This window comes from Dendrobates tinctorius, unplaced genomic scaffold (assembly GCF_039654945.1).
Source record: "Dendrobates tinctorius isolate UK_male_01 unplaced genomic scaffold, ASM3965494v1 ptg000172l, whole genome shotgun sequence".
Classification (NCBI taxonomy): Eukaryota; Metazoa; Chordata; class Amphibia; order Anura; family Dendrobatidae; genus Dendrobates; species Dendrobates tinctorius.
In genome coordinates this window covers 4,403,161-4,428,259 of record NW_027361839.1, presented here as the reverse complement: position 1 = coordinate 4,428,259, position 25,099 = coordinate 4,403,161, and the positions used below count along the sequence as shown (strand labels likewise).

Below are 25,099 nucleotides of genomic sequence, written 5' to 3'. Positions count from 1 at the left end.
TCCCCCCCCCCCCCCATGGCCGGGGTCACCACCTAGCGCACGACACCGTGCGAGTGCCGTTGCCCTGGACAGGTGGGTAGGCCGACTCTTGGGCGTGGGCACTGGCACAGGGTCCCTCATAGTGCAATCAAGTGTCTCTGACGGTGGTGGTGCACACCCGCCGTCAGACACACCGCCGTACTATGAGGGGCCCAGTGCCAGTACCGACGCCCACGAGTGTGCCCCCCTTGCTTGGGCAGGGCCCCAGCATTTGCAATCTTCACCTCTCCCTGCTCCTCCGCTGTGTAGTCTGGGCCGTCAAATCCATACTGTGCCTGACACCGTCTGAGCCTGCCTCCTGATGTATAGACATATATTTTGAATGTGTGCGCTATCCATACATGTTATCTGGGGATACGGTACCCTTTCTCACCTTTGTGCAATCACGTGCAAGCCATACTGGGCCTAACACCGTCTGAGCCTGCCTCCTGATGTATAGACATATATTTTGAATGTGTACACTATGCTATCCATACATGTTATCCGGGGATACGGTACCCTTTCTCACCTTTGTGCAGTCACGTGTAATCCATACTGGGCGTGAGAACGGCTGGCGAGCTGTTAAGCAAGCTACAGCACCTGTGGTTTGCATACGTAAGTTTTTCATTTTTTCAGGAATGACGGTTAGGCCTAATTCCGGAACTGCGGTTGACCTGCACTTACTGGGAAATCATCGTTCGCGGGTAATAATTGTAATCACAGATCCCCATCACTAACGTTGTTCAGCGGGTTATCTGCACCTGTAAGCGACAAACGCTGGCCTTTTCAGTGTAGCGCACATGCAGCCACGGACATGTAAGGGCATGACACACCAGTTATTGGCCAATCTCATGTGCCAGAGCCTCACGTGTCCCTCTAGTAAGCCGGACTCGGACCGCGGGGCATGACGGAGTCTCGTTCGTTAACGGAATTAAGCTTGCAATGTGTGCATCTGTTCTGTAGCTGGCATGGTTGAGGTTTCCCAGGTGGAGTTGAATTTAACCGTAGGCTCCACTCCTGGTGGTGCCCTTCTGGACATTCCTTTAAGGTTCAGCTTTGCAACCATACTACCCACGTAAAACAAACACTTTGCCTTCATGAACGCTGTTTGGAGGGTCATGACTCGTGGGAATAACGCCGCCCAATCAGTTAACCTGCTAGAGAGATCCTTCGTTGCTCCCAAGCATGACATCACACTCCCTAGGAGGAAGGTAATGCCACTGTGGCGACCGTACTCCTGGGGGCGACACAAGTGCACTGATGCCCAGCCACTGCTCGATGAATCTGCTGGTACATTGACCCAGACCACTACATTCCCCTCGCACGCTACACGGCCTGAATCTGACCCTGATGAAACTCAGGTTACCCTTCCCATATACAGTTCCATCTTACACGGTGACAAAGAGGAAGCTGCAGATGAAAGTGCAGGTTCGGCCCATCCGCCATCAGACACACCACCGTAGTATCAGGGGCCCTGTGCCAGTGCCGTCGCCAACGAGTGGGCCCCCCCTGCTTGCCCAGGATCACAGCACTTGCAAAGTTGAAATACTGTGCAGTGAGATGGAAGATGGGGACGACGAGGAGTCCAGACAAGTACAGGGATTCCCTAGCGAGGAGACTTATTTGATTGTTTTCAATGTTGGGACAGCAATTTTTGGGGAGCACTATACTCTGGAGAATGATAGATGGGGCCCACCATACACTGGAACATTCCAAAGGTGGACATCAGACACTGGAGCAGCATTTACAGGGCCCATTATACACTAGAGCATTAGAAATGGGGCCATTATGTTTGGAGCATTATTTGGGCCCATAAGACAGTGGAGCTTCATCCATGGGGACCAACATATACTGTAGCATTATGTGGAGCTCATCATATACTGTTTCAAACATTATATGGGACCAATGATTCTGTATGGAGAAATAGATGGGCCTCGACATGAGATGTAAAAAGTGAGGTATTTTTCAGTGTACTATACCGCTATTTCTCTGCCGTATCGGAGCAGGATGAGTTGTGGTATGTGTTAAAGGGGCGCTCTTTCGCCCAGGGCACATGAAAACCTGCAGCCAGCCCTACCCCCCCACAACTTTAGCCAAATAACCCCCATTTTTCAGTGCGTTACTTGTATTATGAAGTTAATTAAGGTTGACAAGCTTAAGTAAGAAGAATTGATGCTTTTGGCATTCAAATGGGCACTGTAGGTGTGTTTCCTGTCCTCCTCTCAGTGCCGACTTTTATTCCCCATTGACTTACATTGGGTTTCGTGTTTCGGGACGACCCCGACTTTTCCCTATAATCGGACGATCTTGCTCGACCCGACTTTTGGAAAAGTCGGGTTTCACGAAACGAAACTCGACCCTAAAAAACCAAAACTCGCTCAGCTCTACTTGCAACAATGACCCCAGATGACGTAGCATCACGCGAGACCGCGACGTCTTCAAAGGTCATTTTCGCAAGGCATCGCTGGGAACGGGACTTGCCGGGAGCATCGCTGAGGCCTGGGGATGATGCGAGGGACGCCTGAAGGTGAGAATACCATGACTTTTTTTATCTTAATTCTTATTTTTACAGGATTATGGTACCCACAGTCTGGAGGAGAATCTCCTCCAGACCGTGGGTACCATCCGCACATTTTCCACTTACTTTGTGCATGGTGACCATAGCCACATGCGGAAAGTAAGCGGAACAATGCATTCCTATGTGTGTGGAATTCCCATGATTCCGCACAAAGAATGAGCATGCTGCGTATTTTTCCACAATGCGATTCCGCCGTGGAATAATACGCAGCATTAGCACAGCATGTGCGGAATGCCATAGGATTGCATGGGATGTTTTTTTTTTCGTTTTCGCTTCAAAATTGCACGTCAAAAAAAGCCGCAAAAAAAGCTACGTGTGCACACAGCCTAACTTGTGTTTTTAAAAGCAAAAGCCAAATTATAATCTTTGTCAGTTCTGGAGGATACAGCTTACTGTAGTTCCGTCCATTACCCCCAAAAACGAAGAGCTCCTTGTCATTAAATCCAGAGCCAACCCTGCAACATCTTTGATTATTTTTATAAACCGTGCCTACCTTTCTGTATTAAATACATAATGTAATAGCTTTGCTCCTCTTGCTCTGTAAACTGCACCCCTGAAGTCATATGCTAGCTGTAAGGAGTGTCCAACTGGCTCCTAAAATCGAAGGGTTGGGGGCTGTTAATGTTTTTTTTTTTTTTTAATATGGAGTTGGCGTTGACTGTAACGGAGGTGTGTGTTTCTCAAAAAAATAAAGGGAACACTAAAATCCCACATCCTAGATAGGACTGAAATATTACAGTTGCAAAAATGTATTCAATACGTAGTGGAATGCGTTGAGAACAATAAAACATAAAAATGATCAATGTAAATCACAATTAATATCCCATGAAGGTCTGCATTTGGGATGATACTCAAAATCAAAGTGGAAAATCAAATTACAGGCTGATCCAACTTCAGTGGAAATGCCTCAAGACAAGGAAATGATGCTCAGTAGTATGCGTGGCCTTCACATGACTGTATGACCTCCCTACAACATCTGGGCATGATCCGGGTGAAGCGGCTGATGATTTCCAGAGGGATCTCCTCCCAGACCTGCACTAAACCATCAGTCAACTCCTGGAGAGTCTGTTATGATTGGGTCACCGAGGAGGAAAACAAGACCAAGCTAAGTCACAGAAAACCGGAGAGGTTGGCAACTACGCGGATTGCAGACCCCTGATCCTAACCACACAACTAACAGCAGCCGTGGAGCGTACCTACGATGATTATAGATGCCCTGTCGCAGCCGGAGGACTAAATATGCCTAAAGCAAGAAAAGGGGAAATCTAAACTGCCCCAGAGCAGACCCCAAAGGAATAGACCGCCCCCACACATGTATTGACGGTGAGACAAGATGAAAGCACAAACACAGGTAGGAAAATAGGCTGAGCAAACGATGGGGCCCACACTAACTAGAAAGGAAAAGAAAGATACTGTTTGCAATCACGCCAAAAAACCCTGCAAAAATGTCCAACACTTCTGATAGCAAAAAAAGCCCTGAAGTCACTAGACTATATCAGCACTCTGGTATATTCTGAGAACAGAGCAAAAAGAGGCCAATCTAATAAGGGACAAAAAGCAAACTGGCACATAAGAATGGAAATTCAGCACAGCCCCAGCCGGGGCTGGCTGAACACACAAAAAACTGAATAGACCAAACCAAAACAAATGTGAACATAGAGAACACTTAGCTTGAGAAGGCAGGAACTGAGCTGGAAACTAAGACCTCAGGAGGCAGGAAAAAATCACCAGCATGGGAATAGGGAGTCGGCTGTCTTAAATCCAGTCGGAGACTCCAGATGTCCAATCCTCATTATCAGGTGGCAGGTCTCTGTTAATTAGATCAGTTATATTACCTCCTGCCACCACCAGAGGGAGCCCGGAAAGAGAACTCACAACTCCTCTGTCAGCACAACCAGCTCCCTCACCAGAAACCAGAGGCAGACCAGAAAATGAGTTCACAACAGTACCCCCCCTTGAGGAGGGGTCACCGAACCCTCATCCACGCCACCAAGGCCGATCAGGATGGGCCCGGTGAAGAGCACGAATCAATCTATTGGCATGAATGTCAGAGGCAGAGACCCAAGAATTATCCTCCTGGCCATAGCCCTTCCATTTGACCAAATACTGGAGTTTCCGTCTAGCCAAACGAGAATCCAATATTTTCTCTACCTCATATTTCACATTGCCTTTAACCAATACAGGGTCAGGAGGTGCTGCCATAGGAACTACTGGCTCAACAAACCTCTTCAACAGAGATTTATGAAATACGTTATGAATTTTAAACATAACTGGAAGAGTCAATCGAAAAGAAACAGGATTAAGAATCTCCAAGATCTTAAAAGGTCCAATAAATCTTGGCTTGAACTTTGGAGACGCAACCTTCATAGAGATATTCTTTGACGACAACCAAACCAAATCACCCACTTTAAACCGGGGACCAATGGTCCTATGCCGGTTGGAAAACCGCTGGGCATTTTCCTGAGAGAGTGACAACTTATCCACCACTTGGTCCCAAATCTGCTGCATTCTCTCTACCACAGTCTCCACACCTGGGCAGGCTGAAGATTCCACTTGCCCTGAAGAAAATCGAGGATGAAACCCAAAGTTGCAGAAAAAGGGGGACATCAAAGTGGCAGAACTAGCTCTATTGTTTAGCGCAAATTCGGCCAAGGGCAAAAATGAGACCCAGTCATCCTGGTCAGCAGATATAAAACATCTCAAATAGGACTCCAAAGACTGGTTTGTTCTCTCAGTCTGCCCATTGGTCTGAGGATGAAACGCAGAGGAGAAAGATAACTGATTTCCCAGATTGGCACAAAAGGCTTTCCAGAATCTGGAAACAAACTGGACTCCTCTGTCCGACACAATGTTATCAGGAATCCCATGCAACCGAACCACCTGTTGTAAAAACAAGGGCACCAACTCTGAGGAAGATGGCAACTTTGGGAGTGGTACAAGATGGACCATCCACTGGTGAGGAACATTCAATTTTCCCATAGGACAACGCTCAGGTTTATCCTCCTGAAATTCCTCCAGGACGTGTCTCAAATCGGGCGAAATGGCAGAAAGAACTACCCCCTCACCTAGGATGGTAGTAGGCTCGGTCACAATAAGAGAATCAGCAAAGAAACTCCTAGATAGGGCGTCTGCCTTTACATTCTTAGTGCCCGGAAGAAAAGAGACCACAAAACTAAAACACGTGAAAAACAAGGCCCACCTAGCCTGTCTAGGATTCAAGCGTTTGGCCAACTCGAGATAAATCAAATTCTTGTGGTCGGTGAGGACCACAACTTGATGTCTAGCTCCCTCCTAACAATGTCTCCACTCCTCAAATGCCCATTTCATGGCCAACAATTCCCGATTCCCCACATCATAGTTACGTTCAGATGGGGATAACTTTCGAGAAAAGAAGGCACAGGGATTCATTTTAGAAGTCACAGGATCTTTTTGGGACAAAACAGCTCCTGCACCAATCTCAGAAGCATTTACCTCCACCTGAAATGGAAGTGAGACATCAGGTTGCCGTAAAACTAGAGCAGAAGTGAATCTCCGCTTAAGCTCCTGAAATGCCGAGACAGCCTCTGGAGACCAATTCAGCACATCCGCTCCCTTCTTGGTCAGATCCGTCAGTGATTTGACAATACCTAAAAAATTACCTATAAATTTACGGTAAAAATTAGCAAAACCCAAAAACTTCTGGAGAGCCTTCAAAGAAGTGGGTTCAACCCAATCATACATGGCCTGTACCTTGGCCGGGTCCATTTCAATAGTGGATGGAGACAAAATAAATCCCAAAAATGAAATCCTCAATCCTCTGTACACCAAAGAGGCATTTCGATCCCTTAACAAATGGAATTCTCCCTCAAAATCCGGAACACAGTCCGGACATGTTCCACATGAGAATCCCAATCACTGGAAAAGATCAAAATATCATCCAGATAGGTGATCAAAAACTTATCCACAAAGTCCCGGAAAATATCGTTCATAAAAGACTGGAATACGGAAGGGGCATTAGTGAGCCCAAAAGGCATCACCAGATACTCAAAATGTCCCTCCGGAGTATTAAACGCCGTCTTCCATTCATCCCCGTGCTTGATGTGAATAAGATTATTCGCCCTCCTGAGGTCAAGCTTAGTAAACCAGCAAGCACCTTTAACTCTGGAGAATAAATCAGAAATCAGGGGTAACGGATACTGATATTTAACCGTCATCTTGTTAAGGGAACGATAGTCAATACACGGTCTTAATGAACCATCTTTCTTGGCCACAAACCCCAGCACCTAAGGGTAAAGAGGATGGTCTAATATGACCCTTCACCAACAACTCCTTGATATAAGATCGCATAGCATCATGTTCGGGTACTGATAAGTTGAAAAGCCCACCCTTAGGAAATTTACACCCAGGCATCAACTCAATTGCACAGTCATAACTCCTATGAGGAGGCAAAGATGCAGACTTACACTCACTAAATACACCAGAAAAATCGGCCAAATCAGGAATATCATGAGACTGAGGAGAGGTGGAGAAAACAGGAGTGTCCCTAAGAAAATACTGACAACCTCAGTTCACCACAGACACAGATTTCCAATCCAAAACTGGATTATGAGTTTGCAACCAGGGAAAACCCATGAACAATGGTATCATGCAGATTGTGCAACACCAAAAATTTACAATTTTCTTGGTGGTCTGGGGCAACTCACATTATCACCTGGGTCCAAAACTGAGGTTTATTCTCTGCCGAAGGAGTAGCATCAATACCTCTCGAAGGAATAGGCGTCCGCAGAGGCATCATGGGAAAACCACAACGTCTAGCAAAGTCCAAATCCATCAGATTCAAAGCTTCTCCTGAATCCACAAAAGCCTTAGAGGAAAATGTGGACAAGGAGCAGATCAGAGTAATTGCCAAAAGGAACTTAGGCTGTACACTGCCCACCGCAAATGTGTGTGCAAAACGTTTCTCTCGTTTAGGGCAGACAGAAATAGTATGAGCGGCGTCTCCACAGAAAAAACACAGCTTATTACGCCTTCTAAACTCCTGACGTTGCGCCCTAGACAAAAACCCTATCACATTGCATAGGTTCAGACGTTTGTTCAAAAGGCGGCAACGCCTCGTGTAGTTTTACGTTCACGTAAACGCCGATCAACTTTAATGGCTAATGACAGAATCATCAAGACCAGAGGGAACAGGAAATCCCACCATAACATCTTTTACGGTCTCTGCCAAACCCTTCCGAAAGAGAGCTGCTAAGGCACCATCATTCCATGTAGAAAGGACCACCCACTTTCGGAATTTGTGACAGTATAACTCTGCAGAATCCTGACCCTGGCTCAATGCCAATAAGGTTTTCTCAGCTTGATCAACAGCATTAGGTTCATCATACAACAACCCCAAGGCTTGAAAAAATGCGTCCACTTTAGTCAGAATAGGATTTTCAGGTGTCAGAAAATCCCAATCCTGGGGATCGCCGCTCAGCAGGGAGATGACAATTTTAACCTGCTGCACAGAGCTCCCCGATGAGTTAGGCTTCAAGGCAAGAAATAATTTACAATTATTCTTAAAATTCAAAAATTTAGACCGATCCCCAGAAAACACATCAGGATTAGGGATCTTTGGTTCAACAGCATGTGACTGACTGAGATAGGCGGAAATTCCCCGCACTTCAGCAGCGAGCTGCTCCACTCGATCAGACAATTGTTTAATCTCCATTAGAGAAAAGATCCTCCTACGGCCCCAGAGAAAAAGAGGAAAAACAAGACCAAGCTAAGTCACAGAAAACCGGAGAGGTTGGTAACTACGCGGATTGCAGACCCTTGATCCTAACCACACAACTAACAGCAGCCGTGGAGCGTATCTACGTTGATTCTAGACGCCTCGTCACAGCCGGAGGACTACATAAGCCTAAAGCAAGAAAAGGGGAAATCTAAACTGCCCCAGAGCAGACCCCAAAGGAATAGACAGCCCCCACACATGTATTGACGGTGAAACAAGATGAAAACACAAACACAGGTAGGAAAATAGGCTGAGCAAATGATGGAGCCCACACTAACTAGAAAGGAAAGATGCTGTCTGCAATCACGCCAAAAAACCCTGCAAAAATGTCCAACACTTATAATGGCAAAAAAAGCCCTGAAGTCACTAGACTTCTCCCACTATATCAGCACTCTGGCATATTCTGAGAACAGAGCAAAAAGAGGCCAATCTCATAAGGGACAAAAAGCAAACTGGCACATACAGTGACATAAGAATGGAAATTCAGCACAGCCCCAGCCGGGGCTGGCTGACTACACAAAAAACTGAATAGACCAAACCAAAACAAATGTGAACATAGCAGAGAACACTTAGCTTGAGAAGGCAGGAACTGAGCTGGAAAGTAAGACCTCAGGAGGCAGGAAAAAATCACCAGCATGGGAATAGGGAGTCGGCTGTCTTAAATCCAGTCTGAAACTCCAGATGTCCACTCCTCATCCTCATTATCAGGTGGCAGGTCTCTGTTAATTACCTCCTGCCACCACCAGAGGGAGCCCGGAAAGAGAACTCACAACTCCTCTGTCAGCACAAACAGTTCCCTCACCAGAAACCAGAGGCAGACCAGAAAATGAGTTCACAACAGTCTGTGGTGCAATGTGGTGGATGTAACGAGACATGATGTCCCAGATGTGCTTAGTTGGATTCAGGTGTGGGGAACGGGCGGGCCAGTCCATAGCATCAATGTCTTCATCATATAGAAACTGCTGACACTTCAGCCACATGTGGCCTAGCATGATCATGCATCAGAAGGAACCCAGGGCCCCCACTGCACCTGCATATGGTCTCACAATGGGTCTGAGGATCTCCTCTCGGTACCTAATGGCAGTCAGGGTTCCTCTGGCTAGCACATGGAGGGCTGTGCGGCCCTCCAAAGAAATGCCACCCCACACCATTACTGACCCACTGCCAAACTGGTCATTCTGGAGGATGTTGCAGGCAGCAGGTCGCTTTCCACGGCATCTCCAGACTGTCAAATCTGTCACATGTGCTCAGTGTGAACCTTCTCTCATCCGTGAAGAGCACATGGCGACAATGTTGAATCTTTCAATCTTGGTCTTCTCTGGCAAATGCCAATTGCCCTGCACTGTGCTGGGTAGTAAGCACAACACCCACTTGTGGACGTCTGGCCCTCATAATACCCTCATGGAGGCTGTTTTTGACAGTTGGAGCCGACACATGGATGTTAGTGGCCTGCTGGAGGTCATTTTGCAGGGCTCTGGCACTGCTCCTTCTGCTCCTCCATGCACAAAGGAGGCTGTAGCGGTCCTGATGCTGGGTTGTTGACCTCCTACGGCCCCCTCTACGTCTTCTGGTGTTTTGACCTGTCTCCTGGTATGTTTCGTGCTTTGGACACTGTGCTGACAGACACAGCTACCCTTGCCACTGCTCACATTGATGTGCCATCCTGGATGAGCTGCACTACCTGAGCAACTTCTGTGGGTTGTAGACACCACCTCGTGCTACAGTACCTCTAGAGGTGAGAGTAGGGACAAAAAGCAAAAGTGACCAAAACATAAGCCAAAAAGGATGAGACCAGAGAAATGGTCTGAGGTCACCCCCTGCAGAATGGCTTCGTTATAGGAGGGGATGTCTTGCTAATTGCCAAGTATTTCTATCTTATATTCACAAAATGCCCAAACCAGTTACTACCAATATAATACTGGATAAAGTACCACAACACAACAATCACTTCTTTTGTGGTCACCTGATTAATTAATTTTAAGAAGTTCCACACAATGGTACATTTAAAAAAAAAAAAAAAAAAATCTTTATAAATTCCAATGTCACAACATTATAATCATAAAAAGAAGGTGCTGGACCAAATTAGGAGAGACAACAAACATAGAAACACCATATAGTAATATATCCACATTAGTAGGCTAATAATGAATATGAATTAATATGCAGTGTGAGCATCAAGAGAGATGCATAAAAAGTTGCTTGCTCCATATCCAATATTAATTATCTTCAGATATATAAACAAAGTAAATGAGCCTCTCATCAAATGATGCTTCACAGTGCATAAATGTAAACCACTACACATAATTATGTGCAAATGTGACAAAATCACTACAACCTACCAATGAATAAAAGTGCTTCTACACGTGTTTCGCAATGCTTCATCAATGGAGGCTTCATAACCGGACAGGTTGATTTCACAGTAGTGTGATTGACTTGGAGTTACATTGTGTTGTTTAAGTGTTCCCTTTATTTGGTGTGAGCAGCGTATATATACACACCTCCGATTCCAACACATGGAAAGTATATGCACGCACTCGCACCATACGCTCACTGTGAGTTCCCCAATAACCGGCCTAGTAGTGGAAGCAGCTGCGGCCTCGTCTATCACTCGTCTGTCCGTTGTGTGATTGTCCTGATGATTGGAGGTGGCGGAGTGCTGTTTGTGATCATCTGACAATGGGTGGGGACATATCTACGGGGTCTCCCGGCAGTTCCCTGACATATTGGTGGCAGTGGTGGGATATGCAGGAACTCCCTGACACTATAGAAATAAATATTATTGTGTTTGATGAAGCCCCTCAGACTGATTGTCCAGAGAGCAGAAGGTGATGCTGCCATGAAACCATTGATGTGCGAGGTCTTCTCATCCATGGAGGGATCACTCACAATGTGCGGGGGCTTCTCATCCATGGAGGGGATCACTCACAATGTGTGGAGGCTTCTCATCCATGGAGGGGATCACTCACAATGTGTGGAGGCTTCTCATCCATGGAGGGGATCACTCACAATGTGCGGGGGCTTCTCATCCATGGAGGGGATCACTCACAATGTGTGGAGGCTTCTCATCCATGGAGGGGGTCACTCACAATGTGCGGGGGCTTCTCATCCATGGAGGGGATCACTCACAATGTGTGGAGGCTTCTCATCCATGGAGGGGATCACTCACAATGTGCGGGGGCTTCTCATCCATGGAGGGGATCACTCACAATGTGCGGGGGCTTCTCATCCATGGAGGGATCACTCACAATGTGCGGGGGCTTCTCATCCATGGAGGGATCACTCACAATGTGCGGGGGCTTCTCATCCATGGAGGGGATCACTCACAATGTGTGGAGGCTTCTCATCCATGGAGGGGATCACTCACAATGTGTGGAGGCTTCTCATCCATGGAGGGGATCACTCACAATGTGCGGGGGCTTCTCATCCATGGAGGGGATCACTCACAATGTGTGGAGGCTTCTCATCCATGGAGGGGATCACTCACAATGTGTGGAGGCTTCTCATCCATGGAGGGGATCACTCACAATGTGCGGGGGCTTCTCATCCATGGAGGGATCACTCACAATGTGCGGGGGCTTCTCATCCATGGTGGGGATCACTCACAATGTGCGGGGGCTTCTCATCCATGGAGGGGATCACTCACAATGTGTGGAGGCTTCTCATCCATGGAGGGGATCACTCACAATGTGTGGGGGCCTCTCATCCATGGAGGGGGGCACTTAGAATGTTCGGGGGCTTCTCATGCTTGGAGGGGGTTCTCTCCAGTCACCTCCAGAGCTGCAGTCACTATTCTGCTGTCACATTGTGTATTTTCCTCCAGAGCTGCAGTCACTATTCTGCTGTCACATTGTGTATTTTCCTTCAGAGCTGTGCTCACTATTCTGCTGTCACAATGTCTTATCCTCCAGAGCTGTGCTCACTATTCTGCTGTTACATCATGTCTTATCCTTCAGAGCTGCACTCACTATTCTGCTGTTCTCTGTCCGCCTGGTACTAGTACAACAGGAGGACATGTGGAGTACCGGTCTTTGTAGTGGATTCATGTGACTTCGCTTGCAGGTCTGGCACTGGACATTGTCTTCTCTCTGCTGAACGCTTTGTCGCCCTCCTTCGTCATTTTCCTCTCAACTCGCTTCATCGTGGGCATAATGAACGGCGGGATGTCACTGGTTGCCTTCGTGCTGCTCAATGAATGTATCGGCGCCACCTACTGGGCCTTAGCAGGTAATGTCACATGACCTTATGTATCCTGTGTCTGAGCCCCCCTTGTAGACTGGATCCCCAGGAGTCTGATAGCAGTACCTGCCATGTCCTGACCTCTCGTCCTGATCCCACTTCTTCCAGGCTCTTTGTCCAGTCTGTTTTTTGCGCTGGGCATCGCGCAGTTCGCGCTGATCGGAGCCTTTGTGCACTGGTGGCGGAGTCTGGCACTGGTGGTGAATGTACAAGGCGCTGCCATCTTCCTGCTGTCCCTGTGAGTAGTAGCTGCTTGGTGTGGCGTCAGTCTGTGCACACTACACTCTTGTTTACTCTGTTTAGCTCTTGTTTTGTCCGTTCATGCTGTCGCTGTGTGCGCCGCTCGCTCGGTGTAGGATTGGTTTGTTCATGATGTCGCTGTGTGCCTCTTGCTGTGTGTGGGGTTGGTTTGTTAATGGTGTCGCTGTGTGCCTCTTGCTTTGTGTGGGGTTGGTTTGTTCATGGTATCGCTGTATGCACAGATCTTGTTTTGTCCGTTCATGCTGTCGCTGTGTGCGCTGCTCGCTCGGTGTAGGATTGGTTTGTTCATGGTGTTGCTGTGTGCCTCTTGCTCTGTGTGGGGTTGGTTTGTTCATGGTATCGCTGTGTGCCTCTTGCTCTGTGTGGGGTTGGTTTGTTCGTGGTGTCCCTGTGTGCACAGATCTTGTTTTGTCCGTTCATGCTGTCGCTGTGTGCGCCGCTCGCTCGGTGTAGGATTGGTTTGTTCATGGTGTCCCTGTGTGCCTCTTGCTCTGTGTGGGGTTGGTTTGTTCATGGTATCGCTGTGTGCGCTGCTCGCTCGGTGTGGGGTTGGTTTGTTCATGGTGTCCCTGTGTGCACAGATCTTGTTTTGTCCGTTCATGCTGTCGCTGTGTGCGCCGCTCTCTCGGTGTAGGATTGGTTTGTTCATGGTGTTGCTGTGTGCCTCTTGCTCTGTGTGGGGTTGGTTTGTTCATGGTATCGCTGTGTGCCTCTTGCTCTGTGTGGGGTTGGTTTGTTCGTGGTGTCCCTGTGTGCACAGATCTTGTTTTGTCCGTTCATGCTGTCGCTGTGTGCGCCGCTCGCTCGGTGTAGGATTGGTTTGTTCATGGTGTCCCTGTGTGCCTCTTGCTCTGTGTGGGGTTGGTTTGTTCATGGTATCGCTGTGTGCGCTGCTCGCTCGGTGTGGGGTTGGTTTGTTCATGGTGTCCCTGTGTGCACAGATCTTGTTTTGTCCGTTCATGCTGTCGCTGTGTGTTCCGCTTGCTCGCAGTGGGGGTTAGCTTGTTCATGGTGTCACTGTGTGCACCACACACTCAGTGAGTGATTGGTTTGTTCATGGTAGAGACAGCAATTGCAGCTAACGGTACACAGATTGTTCACTGGGATGCACGTTCCAAGAGTCCCAGGACCCAATGGGGACCATAGCTTGCAGGAAAAAATGAGGGCGGAACAGCATCCAATCCGGGTGAAGAAATAGTTTCTTTAATCAGCCATTGTTACTAGTAACAATGACTGATTTAAAGAAACTATTTCTTCACCCGGATTGGATGCTGTTCAGCCCTCATTTTTTCCTGGTTTGTTCATGGTGTCACTGAGTGCGCCCGCTCGCTCAGTGGGGGTTGGTTTGTTCATGATGTCGCTGTGTGCGCCGCTCACTCTGTTTGGGATTGGTTTGTTCATGATATCGCTGCGTGCGCCACTCGCTCGGTGTGGGATTGGTTTGTTCATGGTGTCGCTGTGTGCGCCGCTCGCTCAGTGGGGGGTTGGTTTGTTCATGATGTCACTGTGTGCGCCGCTCGCTCTGTTTGGGATTGGTTTGTTCATGCTGTTGGTGTGTGATTGGTTTGTTCATGCTGTCGCTGTGTGCGCCAATCGCTCGGTGTGTAATTGGTTTGTTCATGCTGTTGCTGTGTGCACCAATCGCTTGGTGGGGGGTTGGTTTGTTCATGGTGTCACTGTGTGCGCCGCTCGCTCAGTGGGGGGTTGGTTTGTTCATGGTGTTGCTGCGTGCGCCGCTCGCTCAGTGGGGGGTTGGTTTGTTCATGATGTTGCTGTGTGCGCCAATCGCTCGTTGTGGGGTTGGTTTGTTCATGATGTTGCTGTGTGCGCCAATCGCTCGTTGTGGGGTTTGTTCATGATGTTGCTGTGTGCGCCAATCGCTCGGTGTGGGGTTGGTTTGTTCATGATGTTGCTGTGTGCGCCAATCGCTTGGTGTGGGGTTGGTTTGTTCATGATGTTGCTGTGTGCGCCAATCGCTCGTTGTGTGACTGGTTTGTTCATGATGTCGCTGTGTGCGCCAATCGCTCGGTGTGTGATTGGTTTGTTCATGGTGTCGCTGCGTGCGCCGCTCGCTTGGTGGGCGGTTGGTTTGTTCATGGTGTTGCTGTGTGCGCCGCTCGCTCGGTGTGTGATTGGTTTGTCCATGATGTCGCTGTGTGCGCCAATCGCTCGGTGAGGGGTTGCCTTGTTCATGTTGTTGCTGTGAGTAGGTGGATCCCGGAGTCTCCACGCTGGCTGTACGCTAAAGGCCACCTCCATAAAGCTCAGGATGTACTGCTCTACCTGGGACGCTGGAATTGCTCCAAGCCCAAGCCGTTTTCACTGACCCCCCGACAGAAGGAGTTTGCCCCACAGGGTAACATTCTCAGCATCTGTCGTCATGCGGTGCTGCGCCGCCGTACGCTGCTCATGATGTGGGCGTGGTAAGTCCTGTGGTGTATGAGGGGGGGATGTCCATTGCGGGAGCTCTGTGTGGGTGGAGGAGAGAGGGGACCGTGGTGCTGTAGCAGGAGATCTGTAGCGGGTGCTCTGCTGGAGGGGAAGGTCTGTATCGGGGGCTCTGTGTGAGTGGGGGAAAGAGTGGACCGTGGTGCTATAGCAGGAGCTCTGCTGGGGGGAGGTCTGTAGCGGGGGCTTTACGTGGGGGAGGTCTGTAGCGGGGGCTCTTGGGGGTAGCTCTGTAGCGTGAGCAGTGGGGATATTTTCTGTAGCGGGGGCTCTGCGTGGGGAGCTCTGTAGTGGGAGCAGTGAGAAAATGGTCTATAGCAGGTGCAAGGTCTGTAATGGGGACTCTGCGTGGGGAGGTCTGTAGCGAGGGCTCTGTAGTGGGGAGATCTCTAGCAGGGAACTCTGTGGAGGGGAGGTCTGTAGCGAGGGCTCTGCGGGGGGAGGTCTGTAGCGAGTGTTCTGTAGTGGGGGAAGCTCTGTAGTGGGGGCTGTGTGGGGACTGTCTGGGGGGAGGTCTGTAGCTGGGGCTCTGTGCGGGGGAGGTCTGTAGCCAGGGTTCTGTAGTGGGGGCTGTGTGGGGGAAGCTCTGTAGTGGGGGCTGTCTGGGGGGAGGTCTGTAGCTGGGGCTCTGTGCGGGGGAGGTCTGTAGTGGGGGCTGTGTGGGGGGAGGTCTGTAGCTGGGGCTCTGTGCGGGGGAGGTCTGTAGTGGGGGCTGTGTGGGGGGAGGTCTGTAGTGGGGGCTGTGTGGGGGAAGCTCTGTAGTGGGGGCTGTCTGGGGGGAGGTCTGTAGCTGGGGCTCTGTGCGGGGGAGGTCTGTAGCAAGGGTTCTGTAGTGGGGGCTGTGAGGGGGAAGCTCTGTAGCTGGGGCTCTGTGGGGGGATCTCTGTAGTAGAGAGCTGTGGGGGGGAGGTCTGTAGCGATGGTTCTATAGTGGGGGCTGTGTGGGGGAAGCTCTGTAGTGGGGGCTGTGTGGGGGAAGCTCTGTAGCTGGGGCTCTGGAGGGATCTCTGTAGCAGGGAGCTGTGGGGGGAGGTCTGTAGCGATGGTTCTATAGTGGGGGCTGTGTGGGGGAAGCTCTGTAATGGGGGCTGTGTGGGGGAAGCTCTGTAGTGTGGGGGCTGTGTGGGGGAAGCTCTGTAGCTGGGGCTCTGTTTGGGGGGATCTCTGTAGCAGGGAGCTGTGGGGGGGGAGGTCTGTAGCGATGGTTCTACAGTGGGGGCTGTGTGGGGGAAGCTCTGTAGTGGGGGCTGTGTGGGGGAAGCTCTGTAGTGGGGGCTGTGTGGGGGAAGCTCTGTAGTGGGGGCTGTGTGGGGGAAGCTCTGTAGCTGGGGCTCTGTGTGGGGGGGATCTCTGTAGCAGGGAGCTGTGGGGGGGGAGGTCTGTAGCGATGGTTCTATAGTGGGGGCTGTGTGGGGGAAGCTCTGTAGTGGGGGCTGTGTGGGGGAAGCTCTGTAGCTGGGGCTCTGTGTGGGGGGATCTCTGTAGCAGGGAGCTGTGGGGGGGGAGGTCTGTAGCGATGGTTCTGTAGTGGGGGCTGTGTGGGGGAAGCTCTGCAGTGGGGGCTGTTTTGGGGGGAGGTCTGTAGCAGGGGGCTCTGTGGGGGGAGGTCTGTAGCGAGGGCTCTGTAGTGGGGGCGCTGTTGGCGGCCCCCTTCCCATAACTGCTGTGTGTCAGGTTTGTCTGCAGCCTCGTGTATTACGGACTGACGCTCAGCACCGGTGACCTGGGAGGAAACGTTTACTTTAATCTTGCGCTTTCTGGACTGGCCGAGGTGCCGGCGTATCCACTGTGCATGTATCTCATCAATCACAGGAGGTGGGTGCTAAGCACTGGGAACGAGTGGAGGGTACATGGCGGGGGTGAGGCCACTATCGCATCACTTTGTGTCTTGCAGTTTTGGTCGGAGAAGATCTCTCTGTGGATTTTTGAGTCTTGCTGGAGCCGCCTGTCTAATCATTATGGCTGTACCCAAGCTAAAAGGTACAGTGCCCTGCACCGCGTAATAGTGCCACCTGCATCCCACTGCACAGAGATATTTATGGCTGTGTGTACCCAGTGATCGCCAGGGATCGGTCGCTGGATATCTCCCTGATCGCCAGGGATCGGTCGCTAGATATCTCCCTGATCGCCAGGGATCGGTCGCTAGATATCTCCCTGATCGCCAGGGATCGGTCGCTGGATATCTCCCTGATCGCCAGGGATCGGTCGCTGGATATCTCCCTGATCGCCAGGGATCGGTCGCTGGATATCTCCCTGATCGCCAGGGATCGGTCGCTGGATATCTGCCTGATCGCCAGGGATCGGTCGCTGCACACTCTGTCCTGTTTTCTGTCTGCAGACCCCCTGCGTTGGGTGAACAGCCGGACGTTGTCTCTGCTGGGGAAGCTTTGTATCAGTGCCGCCTTCAACATCGTGTATATCTACACTTCAGAGCTTTATCCCACCACGGTCAGGTATGGCTCCGCCATGCTTTGGCACATCCCCTCCACGGTCAGGTCAGGTAGGCCCCATGCCACAGTCAGGTCAAGATAGTTAGGGCCTCCCTCCACCCCCGCCACAGTCTGGTTAGGTATGGTTCTGCTCCCCACACACACAGTCAGGTCAGGTAGGGCCACCCCCGCCACAGTCAGGTCAGGTAAGGGCTCCCCCCCACTCCACTGCTGCAGTCAGGTCAGATACTGCCCGTCTCCCTGGGGATTATGGGATGTTCGTGCTGGATGTGTGACATCTTCTTGTTTGCAGGAGTCGGGGGATGGGCGTCTGCTCCATGTTCTCTCGAGTCGGTGGAATCATCGCTCCTTTCGTTCCAGGCCTGGTACGTGTGTCGCTTCTTATGTATTCTGTCCTGACCCCAGTACAGAGGGGCTACGCTGGACACTGAACCCGCCGACTCCAGACTCTGAATTATGACGGCCCTCTGATCCCTCCCCTATGTGATTGGGTCCTTATACCAGAGTCCTCGTTTTATTCAGGTCGCTGCTGCCCTCCTCTGTCAGCCGCTGAATGTTTAGATCTGTCTCCACAGCGCTCGATCCAGTGGTCTCTCCCATACGTGGTGTTTGGTCTTTCGGGGATCAGCGCCGGCCTCCTCAGCCTCCTATTACCGGAGACGTTGAACTGTCCGCTGCCGGAGACGCTGTGTGACCTGCAGGTGTCCGCGTACCGCCGCCTGGCCGCAGAGGAGGAGTCATGTCTGCTGAGCGAGGACATGGCACAGGTCAGAGGATCATGGGTAACAGTCACCACAGGCCCCGCCCCAGGGAGGAGCTCAGTGATAATCCTTCCCCCAGTGTAGCATGTGGAGGCGGCCATGACAGGGTGCAGACGTCACATCCCATTATGTTCGGAGGTCACCTATTATGTGGATGGGGCCTGCATGGGGCGGGGCAGGTTTTCACATTTGCATATTTTAGAGGGATCATTGGTTCAGTTTGGCCTTAACATAAGGAGCTACATGTGGAAAAGCGGGCAGGATCCCTGCAGAGATGGGATTCAGCCCTGATTCCGGGTGTGAGGGGGGTATTTCTGGGTTTAAGGGGCATGGCTCCTTGGGCGGGGGGCTTGTGGCGTCTCCTTACCCTGCTCTGATTTCTTCATTGTCTCTCCAGGGTGAGGCAGGGGCCGCGGCCATCTCCAGTGAAGAAGAACTCTGACCACAAGGGTCCGGACGAAATTAAGAACTCTGACAGCATGTACCCGGGGAGGAAGAACTCTGGCTGCAGGCCACCAGACCCTGGGAGGAAGAACTCTGGCTGCAGGCCACCAGACCCTGGGAGGAAGAACTCTGGCTGCAGGCCACCAGACCCTGGGAGGAAGAACTCTGGCTGCAGGCCACCAGACCCTGGGAGGAAGAACTCTGGCTGCAGGCCACCGCACCTGGGGAGGAAGAACTCTGGCTGCAGGCCACCAGACCCTGGGAGGAAGAACTCTGCCTGCAGGCCACCAGACCCTGGGAGGAAGAACTCTGCCTGCAGGCCACCGTACCCTGGGAGGAAGAACTCTGCCTGCAGGCCACCGTACCCTGGGAGGAAGAACTCTGGCTGCAGGCCACCGTACCCGGGGAGGAAGAACTCTGCCTGCAGGCCACCGTACCCGGGGAGGAAGAACTCTGCCTGCAGGCCACCGTACCCTGGGAGGAAGAACTCTGCCTGCAGGCCACCGTACCCTGGGAGGAAGAACTCTGCCTGCAGGCCACCGTACCCTGGGAGGAAGAACTCTGCCTGCAGGCCACCGTACCCTGGGAGGAAGAACTCTGCCTGCAGGCCACCGTACCCTGGGAGGAAGAACTCTGCCTGCAGGCCACCGTACCCTGGGAGGAAGAACTCTGCCTGCAGGCCACCGTACCCGGGGAGGAAGAACTCTGCCTGCAGGCCACCGTACCCGGGGAGGAAGAACTCTGCCTGCAGGCCACCGCACCCGGGGAGGAAGAACTCTGGCTGCAGGCCACGAGACCTAGGGAGGAAGAACTCTGGCTGCAGGCCACTGGACCCTGGGAGGAAGAACTCTGGCTGCAGGCCACCGGACCCTGGGAGGAAGAACTCTGGCTGCAGGCCACCGGACCCTGGGAGGAAGAACTCTGGCTGCAGGCCACCGGACCATGGGAGGAAGAACTCTGCCTGCAGGCCACCGGACCCTGGGAGGAAGAACTCTGCCTGCAGGCCACCGGACCCTGGGAGGAAGAACTCTGCCTGCAGGCCACCGGACCCTGGGAGGAAGAACTCTGGCTGCAGGCCACCGGACCCTGGGAGGAAGAACTCTGCCTGCAGGCCACCGGACCCTGGGAGGAAGAACTCTGCCTGCAGGCCACCGGACCCTGGGAGGAAGAACTCTGCCTGCAGGCCACCGGACCCTGGGAGGAAGAACTCTGCCTGCAGGCCACCGGACCCTGGGAGGAAGAACTCTGCCTGCAGGCCACTGGACCCCATAATATTCCAGCAGAACAAGGCTATGGGGCAAGTGTCCGGTATTCTGGTGACAGTGGGGCCCCCTAGACGCCTGCGACCTCGCACTTCATGGCTGCTGGTTTGCCTGTGTCAGCGTGCACTTTGCCCGCAGTGTGGCCTGTGTGTTGTGCGGGGCGTTACTGTCCTGCAGGTGTCACGAGGCCGGAGAATAAGGACTTTTACTATTTGTTTTATGTGGATTCCGCTGTAATATTTCCCATATAAAGTGTTGATGTGAAACATGTTGAGCATCCCCCGGGGGATGCTGTACTGGTAATCCATATCTCCAGGGCCAGGCGTGACCCACATACTAGGGACTGACCGGGATGAGAGGAGGCTCACATGATGTGCTGGGAGAGGCTGATAACGCCGCACTTGGGTCGCTACCTTCCAGACAAGCATGTCTCCTCTTCTCTGTGGTCACGGCTGCTGTTTGCAGTCCAGTTCTGTGAGTTATGGAGCGTCCTGTGTCCAAAGCAGCGAACGCCCCTCCATAAATGTCAGTGTACTTCACACCGTTTACTGGATGCCTGTGGTCGCCTCCAGTCCATGGCGGTCGGCCCCTCATGTGTCATTCCCTCTACACCAGGATTTGAGTGTCAAAAAGCAGCAAAATCTATACATGTATAATAATGGTGCTCCCCCAGAGGACCCCTGTAGAGCTGTTTTCAGCAGCTATATTGACTCTTGGGCAGTAATTTTTTCTTCATCGAATCTTTTGACAGCAATTCTGTCAATGGTTTTTTTTTTTTTTTTTTTTTTTTTTTTGAGTTTTGGTCCCAATTCCCCCAGAGCGGCATCTTGTTCTCCAGTGTTAGTGAAGAGTGTGCAGGAGTGACAGGTTCATTAACGGACGCATCAGAGAATTTGGCGCATTTCTTCAGCAGCCGTCCTCCACTGAGGATTGTAACGCCAGTCAGAAGCTGAGGTTCATCTCTGAAGCGATTTATGCCTCCCTTTTTGGGTAGATGACGACTGTGTAGAAATAGAGGGAAAACAAGCGGGGGGGAAAGTGTATTTAAATGTTTGGCCACCATGATGCACAGAGCGCCAGTGCTTGGTTTGGACAGTCATTCTTTGCTGATAAAGTCCCTTTAAGCAGCGCCGAATACATACATCCCAGAATAGGATCTTGGGAATATGAATGAGGAACATTCAATTCTTAGAGATTGACCACTACTAGACATCCCCCAGCTTAATCACTTCAGGACCCCATATAGTATAACAGCCCATACTACCCTCCGGCGTCGGCACCATTGTTCACTGTCGGTGACATAACTGTTCCCACCAGTAACCTCAGCTGCAGCCTTTACTGTTTTGTCAGAGCAGACGTCTGACCTAACAGGATATTGAAGAGCTGCAGCCAAAAAGCAGCCGCTGATTGGCTCTACCCAGCAGGTACTACAAGTCACGTCATTGCCAGGAGCAGTGGTGCTGCAGAAGGTGAGTAAGGGCTGGTTTTATTTTATACAGGGTCCTGAATTGATGAAGACGGGGATGTCCAGTAGTAGTCAACCCATTTAAGAAAGGGACTGTCACGGGGTCCTACTCCGGTATCACACAGTCAACAGAGCGTGACATGAGTGAACAGTCCCAAGGACCTTTATTACATGTAAACCGAAAGGTACATAAAACAATCCACCACACAGAGGATAAAATAATCCAGGAACACGGATAAAGTACAGTAATCAGATAAATGCCCCAGGAGATGAGTCACAATCCTCCACTTAGTGATCAATATTGCGTCCGGCTCCAGATGCTTCTCCATATAGGCTCCTCTGGCAGTATTGCTTGCCGTGGCCTTACCATCCCATGAAGGATCTATCTTACTTGTCACTCTCCCCAGAAAGATAGAAATTTCCTCTTTATATCCACATTTATGTTTTAGGTCATCCTCTTAGGAAAAATCAACAGACAACCCTGGCACCCCAGCCTGACCAAAGAACTGAGGTGAGCTTCCAGGATTGCTGAGCGGAGATGGAAAATATCACACTCCAACGAGCACTTCATCACATTCAAACAGTCCCTCACTACTTTCAAGGCTGCACTCGCCACAGCAAAGCAAACCTACTTCTCAACTCTCATATCCTCCCTGTCTCGCAACCCTAAACCGCTATTCAACACCTTCAATTCTCTCCTCCGTCTCCCAGCACCTCCTCTGTCTCCACTCATTCCAGCTGAAGACTTTGCCTCATTCTTCAAGCAGACGATTGATAACATCAGAGAAAGCTTTGGCCTACAACTCCCACAACCCCTCTTCCTAACTACTCAGCCCTCCTCCTCCAAAACCAGCTTCTCCACCATTACAGACCAACTTTCCACCCTACTCTCGAGATCACATCTCACCACCTGTGCACTTGACCCGATCCCATCCCACTTCATCCCAAACCTCACCAGTCTTCATCCCAACCCTAAGGGCCCCGTCACACATAGCGACGCACCAGCGATCCCGACAACGATATCGCCGTGTCAGGATCGCTGGTGTGTCACAACATGATTGCTGGTGAGCTGCCAAAGAGACAGCTTCACCAGCGATCAGCACCAGCGACACGCCGGTAACAAGTGACGCACGTCGCTTAGTTACCCACTGTGTACCTTAGTTACCAGCGCGCTGGTGCAGGGAGCTGGTAACCAAGGTACACATCGGGTTTCTAAGCGCTGCGTGCCGCTTAAAAACCCTCTGTTTACCTTAGTTACCAGCTCCTGATCGCTTTTCTCCTGCCTGTCACAACGCAGCGATGCGTGCTGGCCAGCGGGAGACCAGCGATCAAAAAAATGTCCAGGCCATTCCAGGACAATCAGCGATACCCAGCAGGGGGGCCGGTCGCTGATAAGTGTCACACACAGCGATCTCGCAGGTGAGATCGCTGTTGTCACAAAACTTGTGACTCAGCAGCCGTCTCGCTAGCGAGATCGTGGTGTGTGACGGGGGCTTAACACATCTCTTCAACCTATCACTAACAACTGGTGGTTTCCCGTCATGCTTCAAACATGCCTCAGTCACACCCATCCTGAAAAAGCCCTCTTATGACCCGTCCTCTGTATCTAGTTATCACCCCATAGCACTTCTCCCCTTTGCCTCAAAACTACTGGAACAAAATGTCCATTTCGAACTGACCTCCCACCTCTCTTCCTGCTCCCTCTTCGGCCGCTTACAATCTGGCTTCCGACCGCATCACTCCACTGAAACTGCCCTAACTAAAGTCACCAATGACCTACTGACTGCCAAAGACAAGTGACACTACTCTGTCCTCCTCCTCCTGGACCTGTCCTCTGCCTTTGACACAGTGGACCATTTCCTAATACTACAGACTATCACATCTCTTAGGCTATGGGCACATGTAGTTTTAGGTGCTGCGGATTTGTCCGCGCGGATTTGGGAAAATCCGCAGGTCAAAAGACCTGCGGATTAGCCTGCGGTTTAGCCCTGCAGTTTCACACCTCTACAATGGAGAAGCTGTGAAACTGCTGGGGAATCCGCACAAAGAATTGACATGCTGCGGATTTGAACCCGCGGAAAAATCCACAGCATTTGCACAGTGTTTTTCAGTTTACCATTGAAAACAATGGTACTGTACAACGCAGCTAAATCTGCTGCGGACCCGCAGCAGAATCCGCAATGTGTGCTCATGGCCTTAGCATCATAGACTTGGCCCTATCTTGGATCTCGTTATACCTAACAGGCCGTACATTCAGTGTCTCCCAGTCACACACCACCACCTTGCCTCCCATCGGTCAGCCTGGTGTACTGGCCTGTCTCCTGGTAGCACCTCCAGCCTCTGGACACTATGCTGACAGACACAGCAAACCTTCTTGCCACAGCTCGCATTGATGTGCCATCCTGGATGAGCTGCACTACCTGAGCCACTTGTGTGGGTTGTAGAGTCCGTCTCATGCTACCACGAGTGTGAAAGCACCAACCAACATTCAAAAGTGACCAAAACATCAGCCCGAAAGCATTGGTACTGAGATGTGGTCTGTGGTCCCCACCTTCAGAAACACTCCTTTACTGAGGGTGTCTTGATAATTGCCAATAATTTCCATCCGTTGTCTATTCCATTTGCACAGCAGCATGTGACATTGATTGTCAGTCAGTGTTGCTTCCTAAGTGGACAGTTTGATTTCACAGAAGTTTGATTTACTTGGAGTTATATTCTGTTGCTTGTGTTCCCGTTATTTGAGCAGTGTATATACTGTATAATTCAGGGGATGGCGCTGTGTGTGTATATATAATCTATTCTATGTGTATCTATTCTACTCCACTCTGTCTCTCTGTGATTATACTGTACGCGGCACATCATTTGCTGCCTTTTAATCTATCCTATATATATTTATATATATGTGTTTTGAATATTTCGTTTGAAAACGATGTGTAAATGACAGAGGATTGCTGTATGTAATAGCGCATGGTAAAATCTCCCTGCATTCTGATGTAAATCGGATACTAGGTGTGAAAAATTGGATTGTACTCACATAAAAAATGAATAACACTTACATTACACTTGTCCGACTCTCCTGCATCAAAATCGGACAGATTTTAAAATCGCCAGTGTGTCTCCAGCCTAAAGTAACATCACCTAGAACTGGATGTTCCTCAATAATTGATGAAAAAATTAAGAAAAATGGTCCAAGAGAATGAGAAGAGACCAACAGTAAAGGAGCTGCAGGAATTTCTGTGACCACACTCTCCTGTGTCCTTCATATGTCTGGCCTGTGGGGTACCGTGGCAAGATGGAAGTCTCTTCTTACCTAGAAAACATTTAAGCCTGGCAATGTTTTACCAAGACTTATAGTCAAGGGGGGAGGAAATTAGGAACGGTTCAAATATCAATTTTTCATCAGAACCTTCAGGCCTGTGCCAAA

At 50.6% G+C, this 25,099-nt stretch overlaps 1 protein-coding gene across 4 annotated transcripts in view; it reads left to right on the top strand.

The window, feature by feature from the left end:
* SLC22A15 (solute carrier family 22 member 15) overlaps positions 1–24,741 on the top strand; it is a 40,589-nt gene extending 15,848 nt beyond the window's left edge. For all 4 annotated transcript variants that reach the window (XM_073551052.1, XM_073551055.1, XM_073551054.1 and 1 more), the window contains exons 5-13: positions 12,408–12,572; positions 12,693–12,822; positions 15,056–15,268; positions 16,968–17,108; positions 17,188–17,273; positions 17,632–17,746; positions 18,036–18,108; positions 18,319–18,510; positions 18,902–24,741. In XM_073551052.1, coding sequence (XP_073407153.1) covers positions 12,408–12,572; positions 12,693–12,822; positions 15,056–15,268; positions 16,968–17,108; positions 17,188–17,273; positions 17,632–17,746; positions 18,036–18,108; positions 18,319–18,510; positions 18,902–18,946 — 1,160 coding nt within the window. In that variant the 3' untranslated portion in view covers positions 18,947–24,741. The remainder of the gene's footprint in view (positions 1–12,407; positions 12,573–12,692; positions 12,823–15,055; positions 15,269–16,967; positions 17,109–17,187; positions 17,274–17,631; positions 17,747–18,035; positions 18,109–18,318; positions 18,511–18,901) is intronic.
* The last annotated feature ends 358 nt before the right edge of the window (positions 24,742–25,099 follow it).